The sequence below is a fragment of the Anopheles maculipalpis genome, chromosome 2RL (assembly GCF_943734695.1).
Source record: "Anopheles maculipalpis chromosome 2RL, idAnoMacuDA_375_x, whole genome shotgun sequence".
Taxonomy (NCBI): domain Eukaryota; kingdom Metazoa; phylum Arthropoda; class Insecta; order Diptera; family Culicidae; genus Anopheles; species Anopheles maculipalpis.
Window position 1 is genome coordinate 80859867 of NC_064871.1, and position 22170 is coordinate 80882036.

A 22170-nucleotide genomic window follows, 5' to 3' on the forward strand; every position below is an offset into this window, starting at 1 on the left:
TTAAACATCGAAATGATTATAAATAAATGCTATTATAGGCTATAAATAAATTGCGTTTTTCAAAAATGACTTATTGCAAGCATTTATTGCAGCATTTGAGTTCTTTAACGCAAGTATTTAAAAATCGTGTTACGTAAAAATTTAAGGCGATTTTATACCATGATAAATTATAACAATTTACATTGAATTTATAATTCAAATATTTTATATATCATCTAGTTTTATTTGAAGATAATTTAACAACTAACGATTGACTCATTTGAGTAATAACGAATAATAATCGTAAAGTTTGAGGTGTAGAAAATTTCATATTAACATATTTGTAAAGCCAGTTCTTTTCTCGTTAGAACCGATAATGGATACCAACAAAAAACCTCAATACTTGCTGAATAATGAAGTGTGAAAACATAAAAGTTAAACCTTCTTTAAAGCACCCTCTTCATCATTACACTGTCCACATACATCAAGCAGCGAAGAAGTGGTAGAGAAGTGACTTTTTTATGTTGCTAACCGAGCGCACAATAATAAAGCTCCCGAAAGGGCACAAAGTCACTGTGACACAAGCACCATCCGCCGTGTCTCAGGTTTGAACGTATGCGCGTACAACAGATTTTTACCCATAACCTCATTCGCAATCGATTGAAGATATCCTAAAACCGGGCAAACGGCAGCCCGGTTACCATAACTGCCGAAGTGAGGCAACCGCCGAGCATCTGCTTCTGCCAAACCAAAATCCGTCACACGCCGTCACACCGCGGAGTAGGAGGTCACCTTGGAAATATGCGAAAGGGAAGGTAAGTGTCTTGAGCCCATGATGTGTGACTCGCAAGCTCCTCTAAAATATGACACCCGGGAGAGCTGATGATGAGGATGTTGATGGAAGGGTTGACCTCTTTTACTGGTACGCCCACCAGTCAAGACAGCGTCCCACAACCGATCACCTTTTTTTTTGCGGAGGTGTTTCACAAAACCGAGCCCAACAGAACACAGAGGGCTCGCACGGCAAGGGCACCACCGGGCGCTTGTACGGTAAAGTGCACATAACAGGCAAAGCTGATTAGAGGATTGGGCGCAGTTTGCGTTGTTTGTGTTCCTTCGGTTGTCATATCCCATCGTGCATGTGGCGATTCCATCGTGTCCAATGTCCAATGTCGTCCCCAAGAACGAACCAAACAACTTGAGCTGCAACTTGGAGTAGTGTAGTGTGCGGTGGGATCTACTTAGTGTTAATGCGTCCGCCTGCTCTGGCACTGAGGTTGCACCGTGGTGTTTGACTTAGCACACTAAGCGGCCTACTGTCAAGGTCTAGAATTTGTTGACTTACTCTTGTACACAACACTCTAGCCTCACACAAACGGCCACAAAGTAGGGTTAGGGGTGGTGGACCAACTGCAACTATCAATTCTCCCCCAAGCCAAACGCTCTATGCTACCAGCGAAGGCAAGACCACGGTCGAGGACGTCGAGCTTTTGAAGAACGGCAGGGGTATGTGAGATTAAAAAAGGAAGGAGACAGAGATAGAATGGAAAAAGAAAACTTTGGAGCCACCACCCGGCGGGGGGTTCCCCCTCACGGTCAGGCCAAATCCAAAAAAAGAGAACGGAAAACAGACGACGGTATACGTACGGATGAGGAACCCGGCGGCACGGGGTTGTTGCCGGGCGGCATTGAATGCAAATGCAAATGCTAAACCTATAATGGTTACATCCGTTTGGCAAACGATCGATCTCCCGAAGAGCCTATACACCCCATCACTTCTACGATCGTTTGATCAGCGCATTAGAGGAGCCCGATCCGCGTAAAACAACTTCTCAAGGTTTGCGAAGCTACTGATCGATTGCAACGCTATCAAAACTGCGAGTACCCACCGCGTGCGATCATCACAAGGATCGCAAGGGTGAATGGTGAACGTTTAGAGAGCCGCCACAAAAGAACCAACCCATGATTATGATCCGCATCGAGTCATGAATGGCACCAGCGGCAGCAAAAAAAAAATCATAAGCTCATGTCATCTGAAAGTCATCGCACACAATTTTGCCATCAAACAATGTCATCGCCTTCCGAAAAACCGTATCCAATCTAGCGGACGTCCAAAGGCTCACACACAAGAACGTGCCAGTACAGCTCTGTCTGTGGTCTAAACACGACACCTTTTCCTTCGAGAAAGAAGGCTCGTTAGAAGACGAAGGTGCCAGTTTTTTTTTACCACGTAAAGTGTCCATTTTTAATCGACAACAACTTCACCTCCACAAAAAAGGCGACACATCCAAAGGGGTGTCCCGGAGCTAGGCAGCTTAGAAAAGTCACCAATGACAAGCGCGTCAGCATGAAGGCCAAATTTGACCGAGGTTCACTGAACTTAAAACGCACATCGGCGACGTTCGCCGATTCCCCGAAAAAATAAAGCAAAAAAAAACTCCCCCTCCACCACCAAACCAGCAAAGGTCTGCGAAATCCTCGGTGAACGTTTAAGCTCAAAAAAACGGAGGCACGGCGCCGGTGAAGGTAGCGATCGTGTTGCGGGATTTGAAGCAAAAAAAAAAGGAGGTCAACTCTGCATTCACTCTCGCAGGTTCTCGTTGGTGTGACAATGGGTGGTGAGATTTTTCCTTACACGTTGATAGGCGAGTAGTGTGCGAAAAACAAAGAAGCGCATCTCTCGGGTGGACACACTGATTCCACCGAACCGATGATGATGATCATTATGATGTGTGTATGCGTTTGGCAGCCCCATCACGACGGGAGGAGGGATTATTGTTTATCTTTCGGTTTATCGTGGTCGTCAAGGAATCCGGAGGGATATGGGAGGTGGGAATGGTGTGGATGGGACAGAGTGTGGAGGATGTTTGTGTCTCCGTGGAGGGCGCTTCATGAGGTCGGTTTGAAGATGTGCAGTTTGCACCATGGATGATGATAGCAGATGCCATAGAGTAAGATTTAAAAGAATTAAAAGAACCAATACTTTCAAATCAACAACGAATGATGATACTGATTATTTAAAGGTTTGCACAGCTTTAAATCAGCAAAATATTTAGCAAAAGTTCTCTACAGCTGAGACACCCTATCAATGCGTTCTCCAAAAACTAATTATCTCGTCTTTGTCAGAAAAGTTTCTACAGCATCTTCTGTACAGTGTGTACCATAAAAGTAGTATTAATATGTTTCAATTTATTTATTTTTGGAAAAAGTGAGCAGATTTTTATTAGCAGAGCAGACACACAGCTCTTCCAGCATACAAGGTTTCGATAAATATAATGGAGCTTTTGAATCACTCAGTGGAATTTTCAACATGGATGGTTGAATATTGAAAGCTTGTTGTGGAACTTTGCAATCAAATAGTGGAATTTCTGCTGAGCATTTATGGAACTCTACTGGTAAAATGGAAATTATCAACTATCCATTTCACCTCAGTGTAATTTTTCAAATGGACAATTGAATATAGAAAGCTTGTTGTGGAACTTTGCAATCAAATAGTGGAATTTCTGCTGAGCATTTGTGGAGCACAAGACAATATGGCGGACAGCTGTCATTTATATTTCATAAATAAAGTTTGTGGAGCAGTCCTGTGAAAATGTTGCACAGAACGCTATATCGTTCACATTTGAATGGGTTAAATGCAAAAATTAGTAGTAACAGTTGTTTCGATTACTAGTTCTTTGAATCAATACCGATTGCAACATATTGCAAAGTACCACAACTGGCCAGCATTATTCCATTATCTGTTTGAAACATTCCGCAGAATGATTCTATTATTGCGTTATTGTTTATCGAACCCCTAGCAAAGCAAATCTTCAGTTGAATTAGATATAACGATTGATCTTTTTCTGATCTAGCTATTTGCATAAAATACACCTATGAAACCAAAATATATTTACATACGTGTTGAATTCTATCTCCATTTTTGTGTACCTTGCTTTGGAACATTTAAATTAAAATATGAAGTCATTCAACCACAGACAACTACATAAATGGATAGCTTCATAAGGACTCTCATTTTTGTCCTTTTTCTTTCCATCTCTGAGACTTTTGTTCTTTTTTTCATAACAAAAAGTTTTAATTTTTCCAGCTCATATTTTACTACTTTAGCACACACTGTACTATGTGCACCGTTCCCAATTATAATTATCGAACGATTCTCGCTCCCGCGGAAAGGAAACTGTTTCGCGACAAACTTTGCCAACAGTCAAGAGCACCCATGTTCGCTTACATAAGAAGTCGGGGCGCAACGGACCTGCCGTGCTAAAACCATCCAAACTGTGTGACCCTTTCGCTGATGCTTAGGCCCGGTTCAAGTCAAGTGTCCACAAAGCATACAGTATACTCTCCCTTTCTGCATTACCCGACACGCAATGTCACCTTGACAATCGATGACAGTGAGCGCGTATCGCTCTACATAAGTGCGGTTCTACCGCGTACACCGATGTCTAGTAGACACAACAGAACCTATGGCTTTCGTAAAGAAACTTTTACTTTTCCCAGACGACGTGTTATGCTGTGCTGTACAAACATCCTCCATATTGGGACATAAACATATCAACACTTTGATGCATGCCTAGTAGCATACGTTTGCTTGAAAAATGCTCTAGGAAAATTGATATCAGGAGGATTGTCCGGTAGAATGCAGTTGGACATAAACTATGCTTTTTTCCGGTTGCAAAATAGCAAACATTTGAGGATTAATAATGAAGCAACGAGTTACATGACTTCAAATAAACAGCTAATCAACTCGCAAAGTGTTCCCTACCGATAACGCTCATCCACCGAGAGAACTCCAGCTCTGTGCAACAATTTAGACAATTTCTTGCTCAAGAGCACTAAAGACTTCTCATTACTTGCCGTACTAAAGACACATGCGCCACCAGGGTTTCTCTGAAGATAGTACAGCCGACACGATGCCGTCGCCAAATGCCGTACCGAAAGAGTCGGTTCTCCTTGAACTGACAGTTTTGCTATATTAGTTGGTACGCGAGTAGTACGGCCGTATTGGAGCTGCACTTGAAGCGACAACCTGCGTTTTGTAAATATAATCACGTGTTCGCTGTGCTAGAGCGCTAGTTGAAAGATGATGACGCTGGCATCTCTGGCAGCGAAACCTTCGGTGGACGGTGTGTCGTCTTCTGCAAATCGTATACACACACACACACACACACTACGCAGTCTCCACAACTGCATGACGGACGAATGCAGTCCAAGGGCACCGAAAGGAACTGATACGCACCGGGCCGGGTGATGCCGGCAGACAGGGCTGCGGTGAGACGCCATGTGAGGATGATAAGTGTAAACAAATGTGCGATCAACACCACAGAATGCACTCGTTAGATGCACTCTTCCCCGTGTGGACCATCCAATCCAAAAGCTCGGCGGGATGTGTGTGTTATGTAAAAGATCGATTCTTGATAGTATTTTCAACTGTACAGCTGTAGCATCTTCTTCCAAGGCTACCACTTGTCCACTGTGTAAACTTCGAATGTGAAGACAGAGTAGATCGATGACACAGTTTCATCTAGTTTTTTTTTTAAAGATCGGGGAGGTCTTATTTGAATGGTAACACTATCTGTGACACTGTTCCCTCGGACGAACCACAGGCAACCTTCACACGTTTACCGTCAGAATCACGTCTGATTCCTACGATAAGATGCGGCCCTGTACCAAGCTACCATGTTTATCTGCCCGAACTGCAACTGCAGCCCTGAGCGTGCCCGGCTCAAGGTAAGATAAACCGTCCATTTTCATGGGAACAAAATAGGTTGATAATGATCGCGAAGTGCGTATTTCCTCACAAAACCGTGTCCAAACGACGAGCGGTTTGTATTGTGATTGTACTTTCCAGCAGCAACATGATGATCGTGAATCAATCAAATTCCAGCACCTCTGAGACGTACCAAACAAATCCACGTTCAAAAGCACGTCGGCCAGTGCATGCGGTGTCAAATCAACTGGAGCTCATGATCAGTCATCCTTCAGAGTTTTTTTTTTTGTTGGTTGATTTTAATATTTTTGCACGCCCGCAGCAAACTGTGCCAATTCTTCTCCACTCTTGTACGGATTCCTCCCTACGCTGAAGGCAAAACCGTTTGCCGCCCCATGGTCAGAGCGATATCCTTCAGTGTTTGTTGTGTTAGGCACGGCACTGCACGGTGTGGAAGGCACGCCTGTGCCCTTTACATTGTGCACACACTGGCAGTGGTAACAGATATTGGAACCAATGACGTCGTGACCATCGCATCGCCCACGGGTGAAGCATTAGAGAGGGCAGAGAGGAGAAAGCTCGTTCGATCCCCGTGAGATATTTATGTTGTTTTCTGGTTTGAAAGCAGAGTTTGCCAAAATGGAAAGTGAATTTGAAAAACCTTGACGACTTGAACTAAAGGATGACTTCCCGATACTCTTTGAAGTGTTTCCAAAAATTCACCAACGACTTTCAATAGTATTTAGAGCCCTTCGCAGCATTAAAGATGATTCACAACTGTGGCTCAAAGAAACAAGAATGGACCTAAGGGATCAATGTGCTTGTTATGGAACATTTTTCCATATGCATCATCGATTGTATTCCCCTCCCATTGCAGATAATCATGCTAGTGGAAAATTGTACTCCGACTTTCACGCTATGATGAGGTGGACATTTATGTAAGAATTGTAATCGCGCTTTGTTCCTTTCGAGGTGAATGGTTTGATGCAACGGTATATTTTCTCCCAATTCTTCGAACTCGTTTCGATGACCTTGCTAACACACACCTGTTGATATCACGGCCACAGCCCGTGTCAGTGACCGCACATTGCCGTCTTCACGTTGAAGGTTAAATTAGTCTGAAGGACGATGATGGTTTTTCTTTTGCATGTAGAGAGGAAAAAAAACCGAGGAAAATTCGTAACGGAAAACCGACCCGAAAAAAGATTCAAGGTACGGAACCCGAACCAATCACCATGCTTGTGTGTGGAAAAGCAATAATAATGTGTCATCCCTGCATTTTTCCTTCCTAAATACAATGTCCTAATCTTATACAAAAAAAAAAATATGCCCAAATCGTTCACCATGACGATATTCACCTCACTACTGACACCTCGGAGCTTATGGCCTTGTTATGCACACGAATCACCGGACCAACGTCACTAAAATATCAGCTTAATCATGCTAGGAAAGGTAAGCTGTTGCGAAATAACGACAACCGCGAGCAGGTCAAAGGTCTTACGGGACGATTGATACTTAATGTCGGGAGCCCAACAGCCCGGGTTTCGCTAACGTTCACCGACACGTCGCTACAAGGATTCGCCGGTATGATTCGGTGGCGTTATTTTTCTGTGCTGTTTGGCGATCTTTACGCCACCCGGTGAGGTTGAAGCATTAGGAAAGATTTTTAAATGTAATAGCAGATGCAAAAACGTAATAGGGGATGTTAGATTGCCCTCGGGATAAGATAAATTCAGGTTAAATATCCCGAGAGGTTTTTGCTTCATCTTCTATCATCAAAGTGCACGCTAGAATGATTGCACGGTCGGGAAGGGATTAATTAGTTTGGAGATGACTTTGAAATCTAGTGAAGCCTTATTCCACAGGAAAACGGGTTAGGAAACCCGGAAAAACAAGTAAATTAGTAAATGCAGTACAAAATAATTAGAATTTCTTCCAATTCACTTTCACGAGTCTGTAAGGGGGTGTTGAGCTAACAAGAACACCCCTTTTTTAAACATACAACTAAAAATTGTCCTCTTTTCCTCTTCTTTGGCTCTGCAATTTCATAAAGCCCTGACTTAATTTTGTCCGCCAACAGGATAGTCAATCCTGCCGTGTGAAGATCGAACGCTCTACCACTTCGGTGGCTCATAGAAATTAGCTACAAAATTGTAATTTACTGCATTGTTATAACTAGAATCGAATTAGATATTGGAAGGATTCCAAGGACTCTTGATTCGGAGTTCGGTAGAATAAAACCTTGCTGATTAGATAAGCAGTACGTGGTGAGGTTATTTAACGCGGACAGCTATGTGAAGCTGCTGGACGTCAAGCCCTGGATAATCAAAGTGGTCAATACAGCCTACCGTATGTGTGGCAACAAGATTGGGCACCTTGTCATACGGCCACCTAATCGCAAAAATGGCTCAAAGACAATGTTTGGCCTCCCAGCTCCCCGGACCTCAACCCGATGGACTATTTCGTGTGGTGCATGGTTGAAAGGGACACCAGCCAAACGTCCTGCAACACTAAAGCAGAATTAGTGCAAAAAATTAAGATCGTTTTTGCGGCCCTACCCAGGGCTATGGTAGTCCGGGCTTGGTCAAGATTATGGAGGCGGATACAGGCGGTCATCGATGCCGAGGGTTGTTACTTTGAGTAATTTGTGCAGCCAACATGGTAAGCTTAACTTCGTGGGAAAAGATTTTTTTCTTATTTGCTTCATTCAAACAAAACAAAAATTAAAACACCCACGGGAACTGTCAAATTTATCGTGCACACCGTGTTAAGGCACGACGCCTTATTGTCACGTGATGAGGTTATGTAAAAATAATAATTAGTCGTAAAAACACTGTGTTAGCAGGAAGAATCGGCAAAATGTAGAGAAAATCGAGATTATTTTTCCTTTAATTCTGATAGAAAGGCCTGGCCGTATTGCCAAAATCGAGCTTACAGTATGTATGAATACCTCCCAAGATTGTAGTGACAAACGACAAAAAAAAATGTATAATGATGTGCATAGTTAGCAACAATAAGTGAGTGAGTTGTTGTTTTTAATCATTAAGAACAGATTTTTTAAACTATTCTAATTCTAAACCTAGGCGGCCCGGTGGTGTATGGGGCGCCAGTCTTCAAACGGCAGAACTGGAGTTCAAATCCCATCCGGACCGTCCCCCCGTAGTGAGGGCTGACTATCCAACTACGTGGTATCAGCAGTCTATTAAGCCATTTTCGATGGCCGGCGTGACCTTAGAGGTCATTAAGCCAAGAAGAAGAAGATTCTAAACCTAGCCATATGGCCAGGCCGTTCTATTGGAAAAATAGCTTCTACACCACACAAAAATAGATTATAATTGCCTGAGAGATGTCATAGAACCACTAATATTCTATTCGATATCTGCTTCAAATCCTTAAGAAGGATTATTTATTCCATTCTTTGTCAACGATGTGATCCAATGAGAAGTAGTGATGGGTCATACGTTCCTTTTTACGGATCGACCCGAGGTTTGTTTCGGTGGAACCGAATCCAGCCACCACCAACGAGTCCTATCTTGCCTTCGAATAGGACGTACACACCGGACCTATTCCTAAATCCTCAACAAATCCAGTCCTTTGCTCTGCAGCTTCTGTCGTGTTGACACCACCTTTCGTCACATCCTCACCAATTACGATGGATACACCACACACCGAGCCACCTTCAAATTAGAAACCGATTACGCGACAATCCTGTCACCCGACAAACTGCATCAGAACCGCCTAAACACAATTGCAATAGCTTTAAGAAGAGATAAGGCACATCTGCAATAGTTTTGTAGTAATATAAACCATTTTTTTAAAGAGACACTATAGAGAGCCGAAAGTAGTCTCAGAGACTCACAGCTTCTAAAAATAAACAACAACAAAAATCGAGTCCTACGCGTGACTACGGCCATAACGAACCCTTTGTAGCTACAAGTCGATTCGATCGAAGAAGTCGAACTCACATATATTTTGCTGTAGTCACGGTTCGACTCGAACTTGTTGAAATTGGCTTCGATTCAGTAGGTTCTTTAGGATCCGCCCATCACTACTATGAAGTAGTCCTTGTAGAGAAAATGCATTCAAGGTTGTTGCTTCTGAGCCAGCAGCAATTAATTGTGAGATAGATTCCCAACAACTTATAAAGACTAAAGTAAAAAGAATACAAAGTTTTTACACACATTACTCTTGACTTGCAATCGGAAACCAATTTAAGGATCCCAAAGGAATAGTTAAAATATTCTTACAAAGCAAAAATACAAGAACACAATTTGGATACAGTTTTCCTACCACACATATCACCAACAAATCAGCTACCAGAATCGCTCAGATCGTACTGACGATAAAGACGAACAAAATTGCACTCCAATAAAACGATCCATCTCGCCTCGTACCACGTTCTTCGTCCTTCGCCACCGGATCGATGTTCTTCATAATGCAAATTATAAACCATAGAGAGCGTTACCCGTTCACTGTCCACCCCTTTTTAGTCGGTACGATTTGCCAGTACTGGAGCGGACGTGGCGCCTTTTTCCTTTGCCTCTACACTAACCTTCCCATCGTCCAGCAAGCAATCAAACGGTGCGAATGTGTGAGGTGGTATTTTATATTGCATTTTGTTGTACAAAAAAGGTAGCTGTTTGCTGCTACTGCTGGCGCTAAAACCAACCGCCAGAACTGCGTTTTATCGTTTTATTATGACGTGCGCGAGCGCACAGTTTGGTGCAATGAGCTCTGGCTGCGCGCACAGCAAATGCAACACACAGATACCGCGAGTAAATCCATGTGACAGTTGCATTTTTACAGCGCCGTCAATGCCATCCATAGCGATTTTAATGTCTGCAAATCAGCAAACAAAAAGGATCTTCCAAATCTGGTACTTCCCCCCAACGAAATGTTCATTCATTCTAAAACCATGTCTATAGGACCAACGAAAAACAGATGCTCACACCATTTGAAGTTTCACTGGTCCAAATTTTATTCCCGCCAATTGTTTGTCTATTATGCCTCGCCGTTTGACTGCACAAACCATTTTCAATGTACATGTTGTTTTCTTCGTCATATCGGGTTATTGTTCTTGTGCGTGAATCAGATCAGAGCCGAGGGGGTAATGTACTTTACCGAGCGAATGATATTAAACTGATAGCACTAGGTTCATTGAATGGACCTCATCTTCCTCCCACACGCACCGGGGACATCATTTATCGTGGATTAAGCAGCAGAAGGAAGCGGTACACACACACACAAGCATACCCGTAGGTAATATTTATACCCCCTTTTCTTCACTGTTTCATCCCTGTTCGTCTTATCTCGCACAGCAGCGTTAAGAAGTGCATGTGCAGTGCGCACTGCAGTGCCGCTGTTCCGAGAATGTGTTTCTTTTCGTCCGTGCCAAAACGATGATGCGCAAAGCAAAGCTAAATTCAATGACCGATCCAAGCTGCGGTGGGTGGTTTCATTCGGGTGCGTTAACGATCAGTTGCCATCTCGTCTAAAGTTCATTGACCTGTCCTTCCTCCCTATAGATTGTGTATGTACGCAGATCGCTTTTTTTTTCGTTCTTATTGGAGGTTTCTTCTTGCATCTTCTTCACCACAACTTCCCTCACAGTTGCCAAACAGTTTTCCGACCCGGTTGCACGAAACCGATCCGCGAACGGACGCAACTTTGGTCTTGTTGAATTCTCATTTACCTACAGTGATACACTTAATGATGGTAGCAGCAGCAGCTAGTTCCTTATGGCAAGCCCGTAAGATATTATCAGGACTTTAAATTGAAATAAATAAATATTTATTCAATGTAAATAAAGGACTTGTTGAGTGTTTCATTACGAAGAATTGATAAATCTTTCAATTTTCAAATTATTTTCTATCGTTGATTATTACTTCTTCCCATCATTTTGGCAAATTACGGATTTTTTAGAGAAAAAAAGAGAGTTATTTGGACACTATGCACTCCAATTGATCCATTTACGCACTGCTCCAAAATTGATGAAGTGCTGCTCTGCTGGACTATGTTACATCGATCGGAAAAGATGATAATCAGTAGGCGCCTTGCCTGAACTGTACGTCGGGTAGGGTAGGACATTCGATTTAAGCATTTTTTGATATTTTTAACAGATGCTGCCACATGTGCTCGAGTTTTTCTTGAATATTTGGCTTGGGTGTCGATGATTTTTTGGCTTCAGTTCGTACGGCACTCAGTGTCCTATCTTGCGGATAATTCCCATAGTTTTTAAACGTTGCCAAATGGCTGGCTGAGTTGCCTCAAACGCCCCCTGCAAGTTCGTGTTTTGTTTGCGAAGAATTTTAAAACGAAAAGCGTTGCCTTGAAGTTCTCTATCTTCATATTTCAAGGAATATCCGGAGCTGTTACCAAAATATACCAAATATTTTTGTAGTCTTGATGTTTGCAATGATTATTATTTACATAATGTTACAAGTATAAAGATAAATATTAATGAAAGTAGTTAAAAAAATATTTTTTTGTTTTCTACATGATCCTCCTGTTGCGTCAAGCACTGTGCCTGATTTCGGCACGATCATCTGGTTCGATGCTGTCAGCTACTGTTAATCAATTCGACCCCTGATGGGTTTGTAAGCGTAAAAAAACTGGCATCAAACGATTGAAATACATGGATTACTCATAATCGGATCGGATAGTTTCCCAAAGACAACAATTAGAAGTAAATTCATTTCACGCCATCCGCCTACCGATCGATACTGGCCGGTTGCAGACATGGAGAGCTCAACTATAATAGTACGCGATTCGACCGAGTTTGATTGCTTAAAAGTAAAGCAGCTCCTCAATTAAATAATTAACTCTAGCTAATGAGACCTAAAGGACATCGCCCGGATGTAGTTTATTGTCCTCGTAGATTTCTTGCCATTACCCACCCACTTTTACTTACGTCAACATTTCACTCCCACCATTTCTACCACCAACAACGATTACATGTACACAAGGAAAAGCAAACTTCCTTTTTAGCTTCTTTTTTCTTCGCGCGCGGTGTTAGATTCCGTTAACGTAACAGGGATTCGTACGCCCTCGCGAATAAGTTCGATGAACTTCTTGTGTTCACACTAAAACACACACACACACAAAGGGAAGGATGTAAGATTGTGCTCCTGCTGATCAAGCCGTCCAATGTCAGTTAATAAAGTGCATTGCTGCATGCCAAGAGAAAGAGAGCGAATTTATGTGTGTGTGTGTGTTGTGCATTGGCAAAATCGGTGCAACCAACGATAAGCGGGGAGAGAACACGAAAGAGTTGTCCTACGCGTGACCTTTCGCTGTGTAGTTCTGTGACTTTTATTTGTGAGATTAGATAGGACAAGGAAACCTAGAGGAGAACTTTCAATTAATTTTTATTTTAAATTTTAATACATTTGATCCCAATTTACAACCACACAAATTCTCTGTCGCATACGGTTGTCCCAGCAGTTCATGCTGATGTTCCCGGTAAACATTTAGTTCTCCCATAACAAACTGCCGCTTATTTGAACGACTGTCGTGTCGCGGAACTCTTGTGCCTCGCGTTCGTGGCGTTTAATTTGAGGTTAAACCACTCAAAGTCGAAGGACAGAAGGTCATTCTCGTGCCTTCTGCAAAAAAAAACGGGGCACCAACAACAATAACAACACGAAACGCGCCCACCCACTGGCCACCCATCCTCATACAGCCACACATTCTGAATGCCGATGCACCCGATGAACAACAGAAAATGGAAATGAACTTACCCATCGGTACCGGACCCATCATACACGGGAGAACCAATTCTCCGTGGCGGGGAGGGTTGGTACATTTTAATGTAGAAAGGTAGCAGAAACAAAACATTAAACACTTTTTTTTTATTGGAACGAAGTCACCGTACTCTTGACTAGCTCGCCACAAAATGCATCCAACCGATTTTGATGCTTCGATAACCTTCCGTTAAAACGAACCAACGGAGGTAAATCGTTACCATACGACGTGTCCTTGCAGTAACCTCCTTCGTCTCGCCTCCCGAAGGACATCCTTCCGATGTTGTGTGCTTAACGTCAGACGACATGCAAAAATATGAGCATCCGCAGACATTACCCCAACGGCTCAAGGACGGAGACGGCGGCCTCATCTGTTTCGGCAAACCTTCAATGTGATTGACTTCAATGGACGATGACGACGGGAGGGTGGCCGTGGACATGAGAACAAACGTGCGGTGTGTGTGTGTGCAATGCAAATAGCAGAACAAAACTCCACCCCAAACGATATATGACACATCCTTGTGGGGAAGTAATTGAACAGTAAATGATTGAATTAAATTTTCTTTATCAAAAATATAAAGCAAAAATGGATTTTTCTTGATAAATTAATACCTTATTGTTCATTATAAGGAGAAAACAATGCGTGATGATTTTAGATGAATTATTTTGCATTAAATGTCTTTTCCGAAGGGGCCTTTTTCCGGTCTCGTTTTGTTAATAACTCTCTGAATAGTCTTTTTATGTTCTAAGTTGTGCAAATCTTCTTCAGGATTGGGTATCGAATTTGGTACCCTGGGTAGAAAGAAGCCACAAATAGTAAACTGTTGAGGTTGTAGTGCTGCCAAACGAGAAGCAGCTCTTCGTGCAAATTGCATACACTTAGGCGCTAGCATCGCAAAAGGTTCAAATAAATATCTATCATTTAAAAGGTATTTAGACTATTTTCACTGCAACAGGGTTTACATTATCCCTTCGACTTGAAAGCAAACATCCAAACATGACATTCGGTTTATCATATTTATTCCGCTGCTAAAAATGTCAATCCAATGTTACGATTTTATTGTTGCTCAACAGTCTGAAAGATTGTTTGGACAGCTTCACCCACCGGCGACGGGTCTGCTAGTGGGGACTCTGTATGTATTTTTGGGATGTAAGGCAACCGTTCTCGAAGATAACACACTTAGTAACAATATCCATCGGCAATGGTCAATGACCGTCAAAATGGTGCAGCGCTATAGCTAATATGTTTCCAAGGTTTCCCGCATGCACATATTGCATGCAACTTCCCCAGGGATGGAAAACAAAAGTAAAACACAGAACTTCGGGACATACCGATCATTGACCGTACCCACCCGCCCGTGTACCACCACTCGGCTAGTTCGCGAATGTAATGCAATTTGCTGCGGCTCAGCCAGTATGGGTACGTGTCAATTTTTATTGATTAGTAAGTGATCGTTAAAATGCACGGCTCTAGTAGGTTTAGTTGTGTGATGATTGGAGCTACTGTTAAGGTTAGTCCATTTACCGGGGAGTCCAACCGAGCGAATGAAGGGGTGTAGAAGAAGTGCATTCAATCATTCAACGGTGCCAAAGAACGTCGATGCACCTTGCCACAACAAGCGATCGACTGAATGCGTGTGTGTCTGTGTGCTGCGCTGCTAATGAGCAATGCAAACGGTTCTGATTCTGGTGAGAACACCTTCACGCTCTGTTTCCGAGGTCGGTGTTTGTTTCGTTGAGGATAATTCATAAATAAATTTCCATTAGGGAGATTATAATAGTAATGAAATGAAAATACAAACAAGATTTTTAGAATTATGATCCCGAAGAGTTGTGTTATAAAAAGCTTCACAAATAGTCGATTGCATGTATAAAAAAATTACTAACACAACAATACACTAAAACAAACAAACTATTTACTCAAATTCAAAGGTTTGTAAGAACAAACGAAAGTATTTTGCCATAATTGTAATAAAAAAAAGAAAGAAATGGCATTAAGTGTTATGAAATAATAAAAAAATGTAGAATAGAGAGAAACAAATAAGAGATTGATTGCAATTGAGAACCTAAGCGAAACCACCGATAAAAGGAGCAAATTTTCATTTTCAAAGAAAGACAAAAGGATACAATAAAGTAATAAAAAGCTGAACAAACGAAAAAGCTATTCACAATGTAATCAGACGAGTTATAATAGATAAAAGGAGTTTAAAATATTTGAAAATTTCTATAATATTTGCAAAAACCTAAAAAAGAACAAAAGAAAAACTCTTCTAAGATATAAATTTTAAAGAATAATACCAGAAGAAACATGATTCCGATTCTTAGTTACTTAACAGAAAACACAAAAACTAAAATATAAAAAAAGTAATGAAAACTTCAAGTGGCACAACACAAAAAAATGGATGTTTAAGAATGGTTTAAATTAATTTTTTTATTACTTGAGAAACGAGGTCGATGAGCGGATATCATTCCCCCGAACCGGACATTTCCAAAAGCGGTGCATGTTAAGCAATAATCATGCCGTAAAGGAAGCAGCTCCCGATCAACGGAAGCCATTCCACTCATTTGTATAATTGCCATCCAATAGCTGCTTGAAATTATAATTACGCTCCAGCACGCCCTTAAGGGCTTCACACCTGGGGCATCCAACCATCATATCGTTTCAAGTCATCGTACTTCACGACTGTTAGAAATCTTACAAACGATTCCAGTGTCCTGCAGAACGGGGCAGTGTATCCGTGTGGGACCTGCTCCGATTTCGACAAAAAGGACTCCCTGTGTCTTGTGCTTGCATTTTGTTTATTACTTTCCACCAACCATTCTGATGCACCTCAGGGGCGAAGAAATAGCACCAAAAAAAATCTAGAAGGACTTCACAACAAAAGGCACCATAAAGGTCATCACAAGGAGAAAAGAAGCGGGAGGCCAATGAGCCACCAGGTCCGGCGAAAATGCATCATCCCTCCTTGCTCAAGGATAGCGCAAGGATATACGACGCGCCAGGTTGCTAACCAGTCCACACGCCAACCAGCTCCCGGTCAACAGTCTTTTAACAGCGTCTTAAAACAGTATCGTACTCGCACCGCCTGTACAGCGCCAACCGTTGATCCGCATTATCGCCTTCGTAAGATTGCAAAGTTATGAGCGTTTCCACTTTCCTTGGCCCCGGATCGGATGCAATCACGTTGCCGAGCAGCAGTCAAACTTTTGGATTGCGTTCGACCGTACAGACAAGCGCACGAGTTTTGAAGCGGTTTGGGCCAACGGTGGCAGAAGTTTATCAAGTGCGAATGGTGCATTTGCTCAATTGAAATGGGTGCATCCACTTTTTATTACAAATGGAAAGGTTCCAGATCGGAGTGGAGATATTCGAATATTTCATTTAATTATTCGTTTTCAATTCGAAAAACAAAATTTTACTATTACACTCAGTTACAATTCATACAGAAAAAATCCTAATTTTTAACAATAAATTTACACCAAAAAACTGCATCTGAATCAGTTAATATGTTCTAGGAAAATCGTAATAAAACACCACTCAAAACAACCACACAACCCACAGGAAAAACAGAATCATCCAATGGGAACTGTTGTCAAATTTAATTTCCAATTTCCAACAAAATGCTATTATCAGTATTACCCAACGTGCAGTGGCGTGGTTTTTTTTTTCTCTCTCTTGTTAATCCACTCGCTATTTGACGCAAACACACCACAATCAAATTTCCGTATCCAATATCAATCTCGCAAAGGATCAACAAAGTGCACAGTCAATATGTGCTCTGTGCCAGGAGAAGAGGAGAGTAAATCAATATTCATAATTAATGGTACGGATGTGCGTTATCCAGGCGTGGATTTCACAGATTGATGTGCTTCTGCAGAATTGGGAGTTGGGAGAAGCCACATCGGATGGGAGTAATGGCTGAGGTGTGTGACACATATCCAATAACCCAAATTTAAATGCATCGACAGATCAATTGGAACGTCAATTAAAGCGCCCACGAGCAGTGTGCAATGTTGATAGGAATGGAAATGGCATCCAAGGCTTGGTAGACATTCTTGGTGAAAGGTATAGCTATTACATGTTCAAGCTGTGTTCTTAATGAGGAACAAATCTAATTAGCAATTGTTGACTTCGTGATAATGGTTGGGTACCATCGAAGTTTGCGTTATTTCTGAGCTATTTACAATTGAGGTAGCAGCTATTCAATATTAGAGAAATTTGCTACTAAAAATTTCTGTAACCTTTTAGCACATTTTAGCACAAGGTGTTCGATCACACAATCTATCTGGCTTTTTCCGTCAGCAGCTGTCACGTATCATGTGTATTATACAATAAATCGTATATTTATTGGTATTGGGGTGTCCCAGTGATGAAGACGCCTGTCTTCACATGGCAGGACCGGGGTCCATATCTAATCCAGACCTATATCCCAATCTAAACTACGTATCAGAAATTCTATTAACCCATTCGATAGCCCCAGTAAATCATTAGGCCGGGAAGAGGAAGTTAATGGATATAAGGTACTAGATTTTCCATTTAAATAATGTGACTAGAGCATTTTCTTGTACATCTATTGAGTACCAAAGGCAGAGATAATCATCCTCCCCTCGAAGGAGTATTCTTAGCATTTTAATTAAGATTCCTTTTCTGGGCCCGATGGTTACAACTGTTATGGTCTTAGCTTCTCATCATTTTAAACAAAGCCTGATCGAACAGGGTTTCATGAAGAAATCATAAGCATCTCTTTTACCGCCAAAAGCATATGCTCAGGGCATCTCTTGTCTTCAAAAGCTTCAAGGAACTTTCACTCAGGGCTCCTCCGAGTAAGCTTACTAAATAGTCAATCTGAATATGGAGCATTGAGATTAATGGAGTAGTGTGTTAATTAGGACTAAGTTTATTTTTTGTGAATTCAACTTCAACTTGATCATTGAATTCCCACATAATCCTTCTTGGAGCCTAAAGATCCTTCACGTCAACGTCATCTATTGCCTATTGGTTACCTTTATGCCATAGTTGCCTCACCCTCTAAAGGTGCAGTAAACATTATAATTGAACTTGGAGCATGTTTCTACACAAAAAAAAAAATACAACATTTCGATATTATGCATTAAAACAATATCAGTTTATCGTTCTAATTTCCCTCCCACAGAAACCACCCTGACAGAACCCCCTAAGAACGGACCGGGCGCGTCTAGCGAGCGGATTAGATTGAGCAGAGTTGTCCTATAAACAAATGAACCGTGGGCAAGAGCACAGCTAGGGCCAAAGCATTAAAAGGTCAATTGAATCAAATTGAATCATCCACCCCGTGTTCAGTAGCAGCAGCTGTTGCCAGCAGAAGAGTCATCAAACGGGCCACGGCTTCAGCAACTATCATTGCCTTCTGCAGAGCGCGCTCGCTCCTAAATACCTTTGGAGAAGCTGCTTTGGCCGGGTTACCTTGGCATGATTTTTGACTTTTCTGCCCTTTTGCTTGCGCTTCCACCGGTTGGTAACATGATGCATGCCAGGGTTCTCTCTGTTCCCCCTTCGTATTTAATCTATTATCTTAGTGCCAACAGAAATCATTTTGAAGGAAGAAGCAAGAGGCATCGGGAGTCACTGTCTCAGGGACGGCGTCTGGTGGTGGAATTGGCAATCGTGGTGCACGACCCCCACACATTGCATCCCAAACGTCAAAGCACTGCAAACCATTTCCTCCGTCAAGGACACAGTGCACGTACGCCATAGAGAGTTATAGAGCGAGAGAGAGAGAGAGAGAGAGAGAGAGAGAGAGAGAAAGAGAGAGCGGAGGTCGTCTCCGTTCCCTTGGTGCGTGTTTTCAAATTTTACGGTCTTGCAGAGTGAATGCACGCTAGCCGCGGACCTTCTCTTAATAGTAAACAAACATAAAATACCTCGCAAATATTCAAAACTATATTAATTCTTTTTGTGCATCTTTAGTACATCATCAAAAGAACCTAATGAGCAACAACAACAAAATTAAAAAAAGTACTTAATTTCATCCTTTCACAAAAAGAGCACAAAACAAACGATAGAAAGGGATGGAATGTACAGACGGAACGGTGGCCGCTTTGCCTGACCACCGTGAAATGCCATCATGTAAAGGCGCGCCTCTTCCCAGCCTCCACGTTTGCAAAGACAATTTGGCGCATGTGCAGCAGCGGCCGTGTGTGATGGTGTCGCTGAAATGGGAAGCATCATGTGCCATCAATAGTGTGGATGATGACGATGATGATGATGCTGGTGCGCGTCATCTCATCCCACCAACAAGCGCCACCCAAACGACAACGGGGGTGTAAATGAGTAGTACCCGAAAGTAGTGTAAAAACAAAATAACGAACTTTACCACTGGTTTTGCCATTTGCTGCACCGGGGAGTAGTAACTATGGAGATAAAAATGGGGATAAAATCGTAGTAGTTGCCTGCTGCTGGCAATTACATCGAATTTCATGAACTTGCTGCACGCTTGTTTGTGCTGGAGACAGTGCACAGATTGCTTGGATGCAGTTTAGAGCAGCGAAAACGATATAAACACGTGAAAGCGGAACCAATATCCAGAGTCAGTAAATTTTTGCTCAATAAAAAAAATGTGGTACTAACATTAAGTTTTAATAAATTTTGAGATTATATACTGTTAAGAAAAAAAAAACAAACAGCCATAAGTTAAAAACTAATCACCATCGATACACACAACTAGTTGGATTGTTGTTATTTCCCCTCTTAACAAAATTGGCTTAATAACTCTATTAACGGATTTCGTCAATAAAAATCAGGCTTATTAAGCAGATTTTGTCAATAAGGTCGTATTGTTTAAAAAATGTGAACGCTTGTTTCGTCGTTTGCCAGTAACGTGCCTGAGGCTGGATCAATTTAAACCCGAATCTCAACCGGATTCGCTTTGGAAAATGGTTCATTTTCGTATCTAAATATTAGTTCCTAAAACGAAAAGACTGTTAGCTTCTTTGTTTGTCACGACATGATGAACTTCAAATATCATAATAGAACCCATTCAAATGTTATCAGAAATTTCAGGCGGATAATTCCAAAATCAAGTACTAGAACCTTTAAAATACCTAAAATCGTGTACTGATGAGCTATTATTTAACAAAAAATAGTACACCATTGGCCAAATATTACAAAAAAAGTATATAAAAGTAAAAAGAAACTCTACTTACATTCGAATAGTTCGCTTCCGTATGCTGGCGACTTGTTTCTGCTTGAAGCTTAGATACTTAATACGCGTTTTCGGGAACCCGCCAAAACCACTGCGGCCACCCGAGTCCGATTTCACCCTCAAACTGGAATACAGCTTCCGTTTCCCGTGCTCCGCCTCCTCATCATCCTCCTCCTCGTCACGCACACTATCATCCTCATCATCTTCCTCCTCCTCAAATTCTTCGTCTCCGTCTTCGATGATCTGCAGATCATCATCATCATCGTCCTCTTCCGCATCATGCACATCATCATCGTGCTCTTCCTGTTCATGCTCCTCCTCCTCCTCCTCCTCCTCTTCCTCCTCTTCGTCGTGCTCCTGGTCTTGATCCGAGGAGTGTGATTTCCGTCGTGGCGTGGAAGCAGATTTCGTTTCAATCTTTTCGGGCGATTGTTCCGTTTCCGCCTCCTCGTCCGTGTATTCGTCTGTGCTAATGTCTAGCTTGGACCCATCATCATCATCATCCATAGAATTGTGCGGATTGGCCGATTCTTTCTCCTCCACATACACCTCATAATCTTCATCCATGTCTTCGTAGTCTTCCTCTTCCTCGTCCATTTCTTCCCCGCGCTCTTCGTCCTCATCCTGCTCCTCCTCATCGTCAATGGAGAACACTTCCAGTTCAGGACTTTTAACTGAATCTTCTTTGGTTTTGCACTGCGTCGCCATCTTTTCCGGTGAGCTGTCCAGCTCTATAACACGCTCGTCTTGGCGGTCTTCCTCTTCGTTGGTGGGCTGACTCGGCTGGTAATGTTAATGCGGAAACCAAGTTAGAAATGCGATCGATTTTGTACACCTTCGTACTACATACCTTCACTCCAATGGTCCCACTTCCCTGAGGGACAGCATTCTCCTTCTCCTCGTCCTTCTCTTCGAATTCGGCCGCTTCCTTCCGGCTGTCAGTACCTTCCGTTGACGCAACAGTTTCGACTGCAACTTCAGCAGCAGTAGCACCGCTTTCCGGCTTCTCTTCCGGCTGCTGCTTCTCTTTACCTACCGGAACCGCATCCATTCTCGCTGCTGTCTTGATACTGTCGAAGCTGTGTACTTTACCGCACTTTTTTGCGTGGCAAAAAAAAGTGCAACACGGCCTCTCACGTACTATCCCCAGTTCCCTCCCCCGTCTGAAATGCCTTATCAATCAAAATCGCCCTTCGCGGTTGCTGGCGGGGTTGAGTAGCGCGTAACCTCACTTGCGCATGTATGTGGCTCGAAAACGACGATGCAGCAGCTGTAACTATTCGCTCGTTGCACGGACGTAAAACTGCAAGCTTGGCACAAATATTTTGTCACCTAAACGCTGCAAATTGGCCGCTTTTTTTCCTCACTAATTCCACGCGAACCGAACCGATAAACCTCTTACACACTAACACACATGTAAACAACACACACCATTTTCATCCGGAAAAACTCGCCACAGAAACACAATTTTTTTCCGGGGTTTTAGCAGTAAAACACTAACTGATGATTTTCTACCCAAGAGAAAGCACGTACGCAGTGTGGGAAGTATAAAACCTAA

At 42.3% G+C, this 22170-nt stretch overlaps 1 protein-coding gene across 1 annotated transcript in view; it reads right to left on the reverse strand.

Annotated features, from left to right (window-relative positions):
- The window catches only part of LOC126567759 (uncharacterized), a 47142-nt gene extending 25479 nt beyond the window's left edge, over positions 1 to 21663 (reverse strand). The window contains exons 1-2 of the mRNA XM_050224041.1: positions 21463 to 21663; positions 20614 to 21395 (exon numbers count right to left, since the gene is read on the reverse strand). Coding sequence (XP_050079998.1) covers positions 20614 to 21395; positions 21463 to 21663 — 983 coding nt within the window. The remainder of the gene's footprint in view (positions 1 to 20613; positions 21396 to 21462) is intronic.
- Positions 21664 to 22170: the final 507 nt, after the last annotated feature.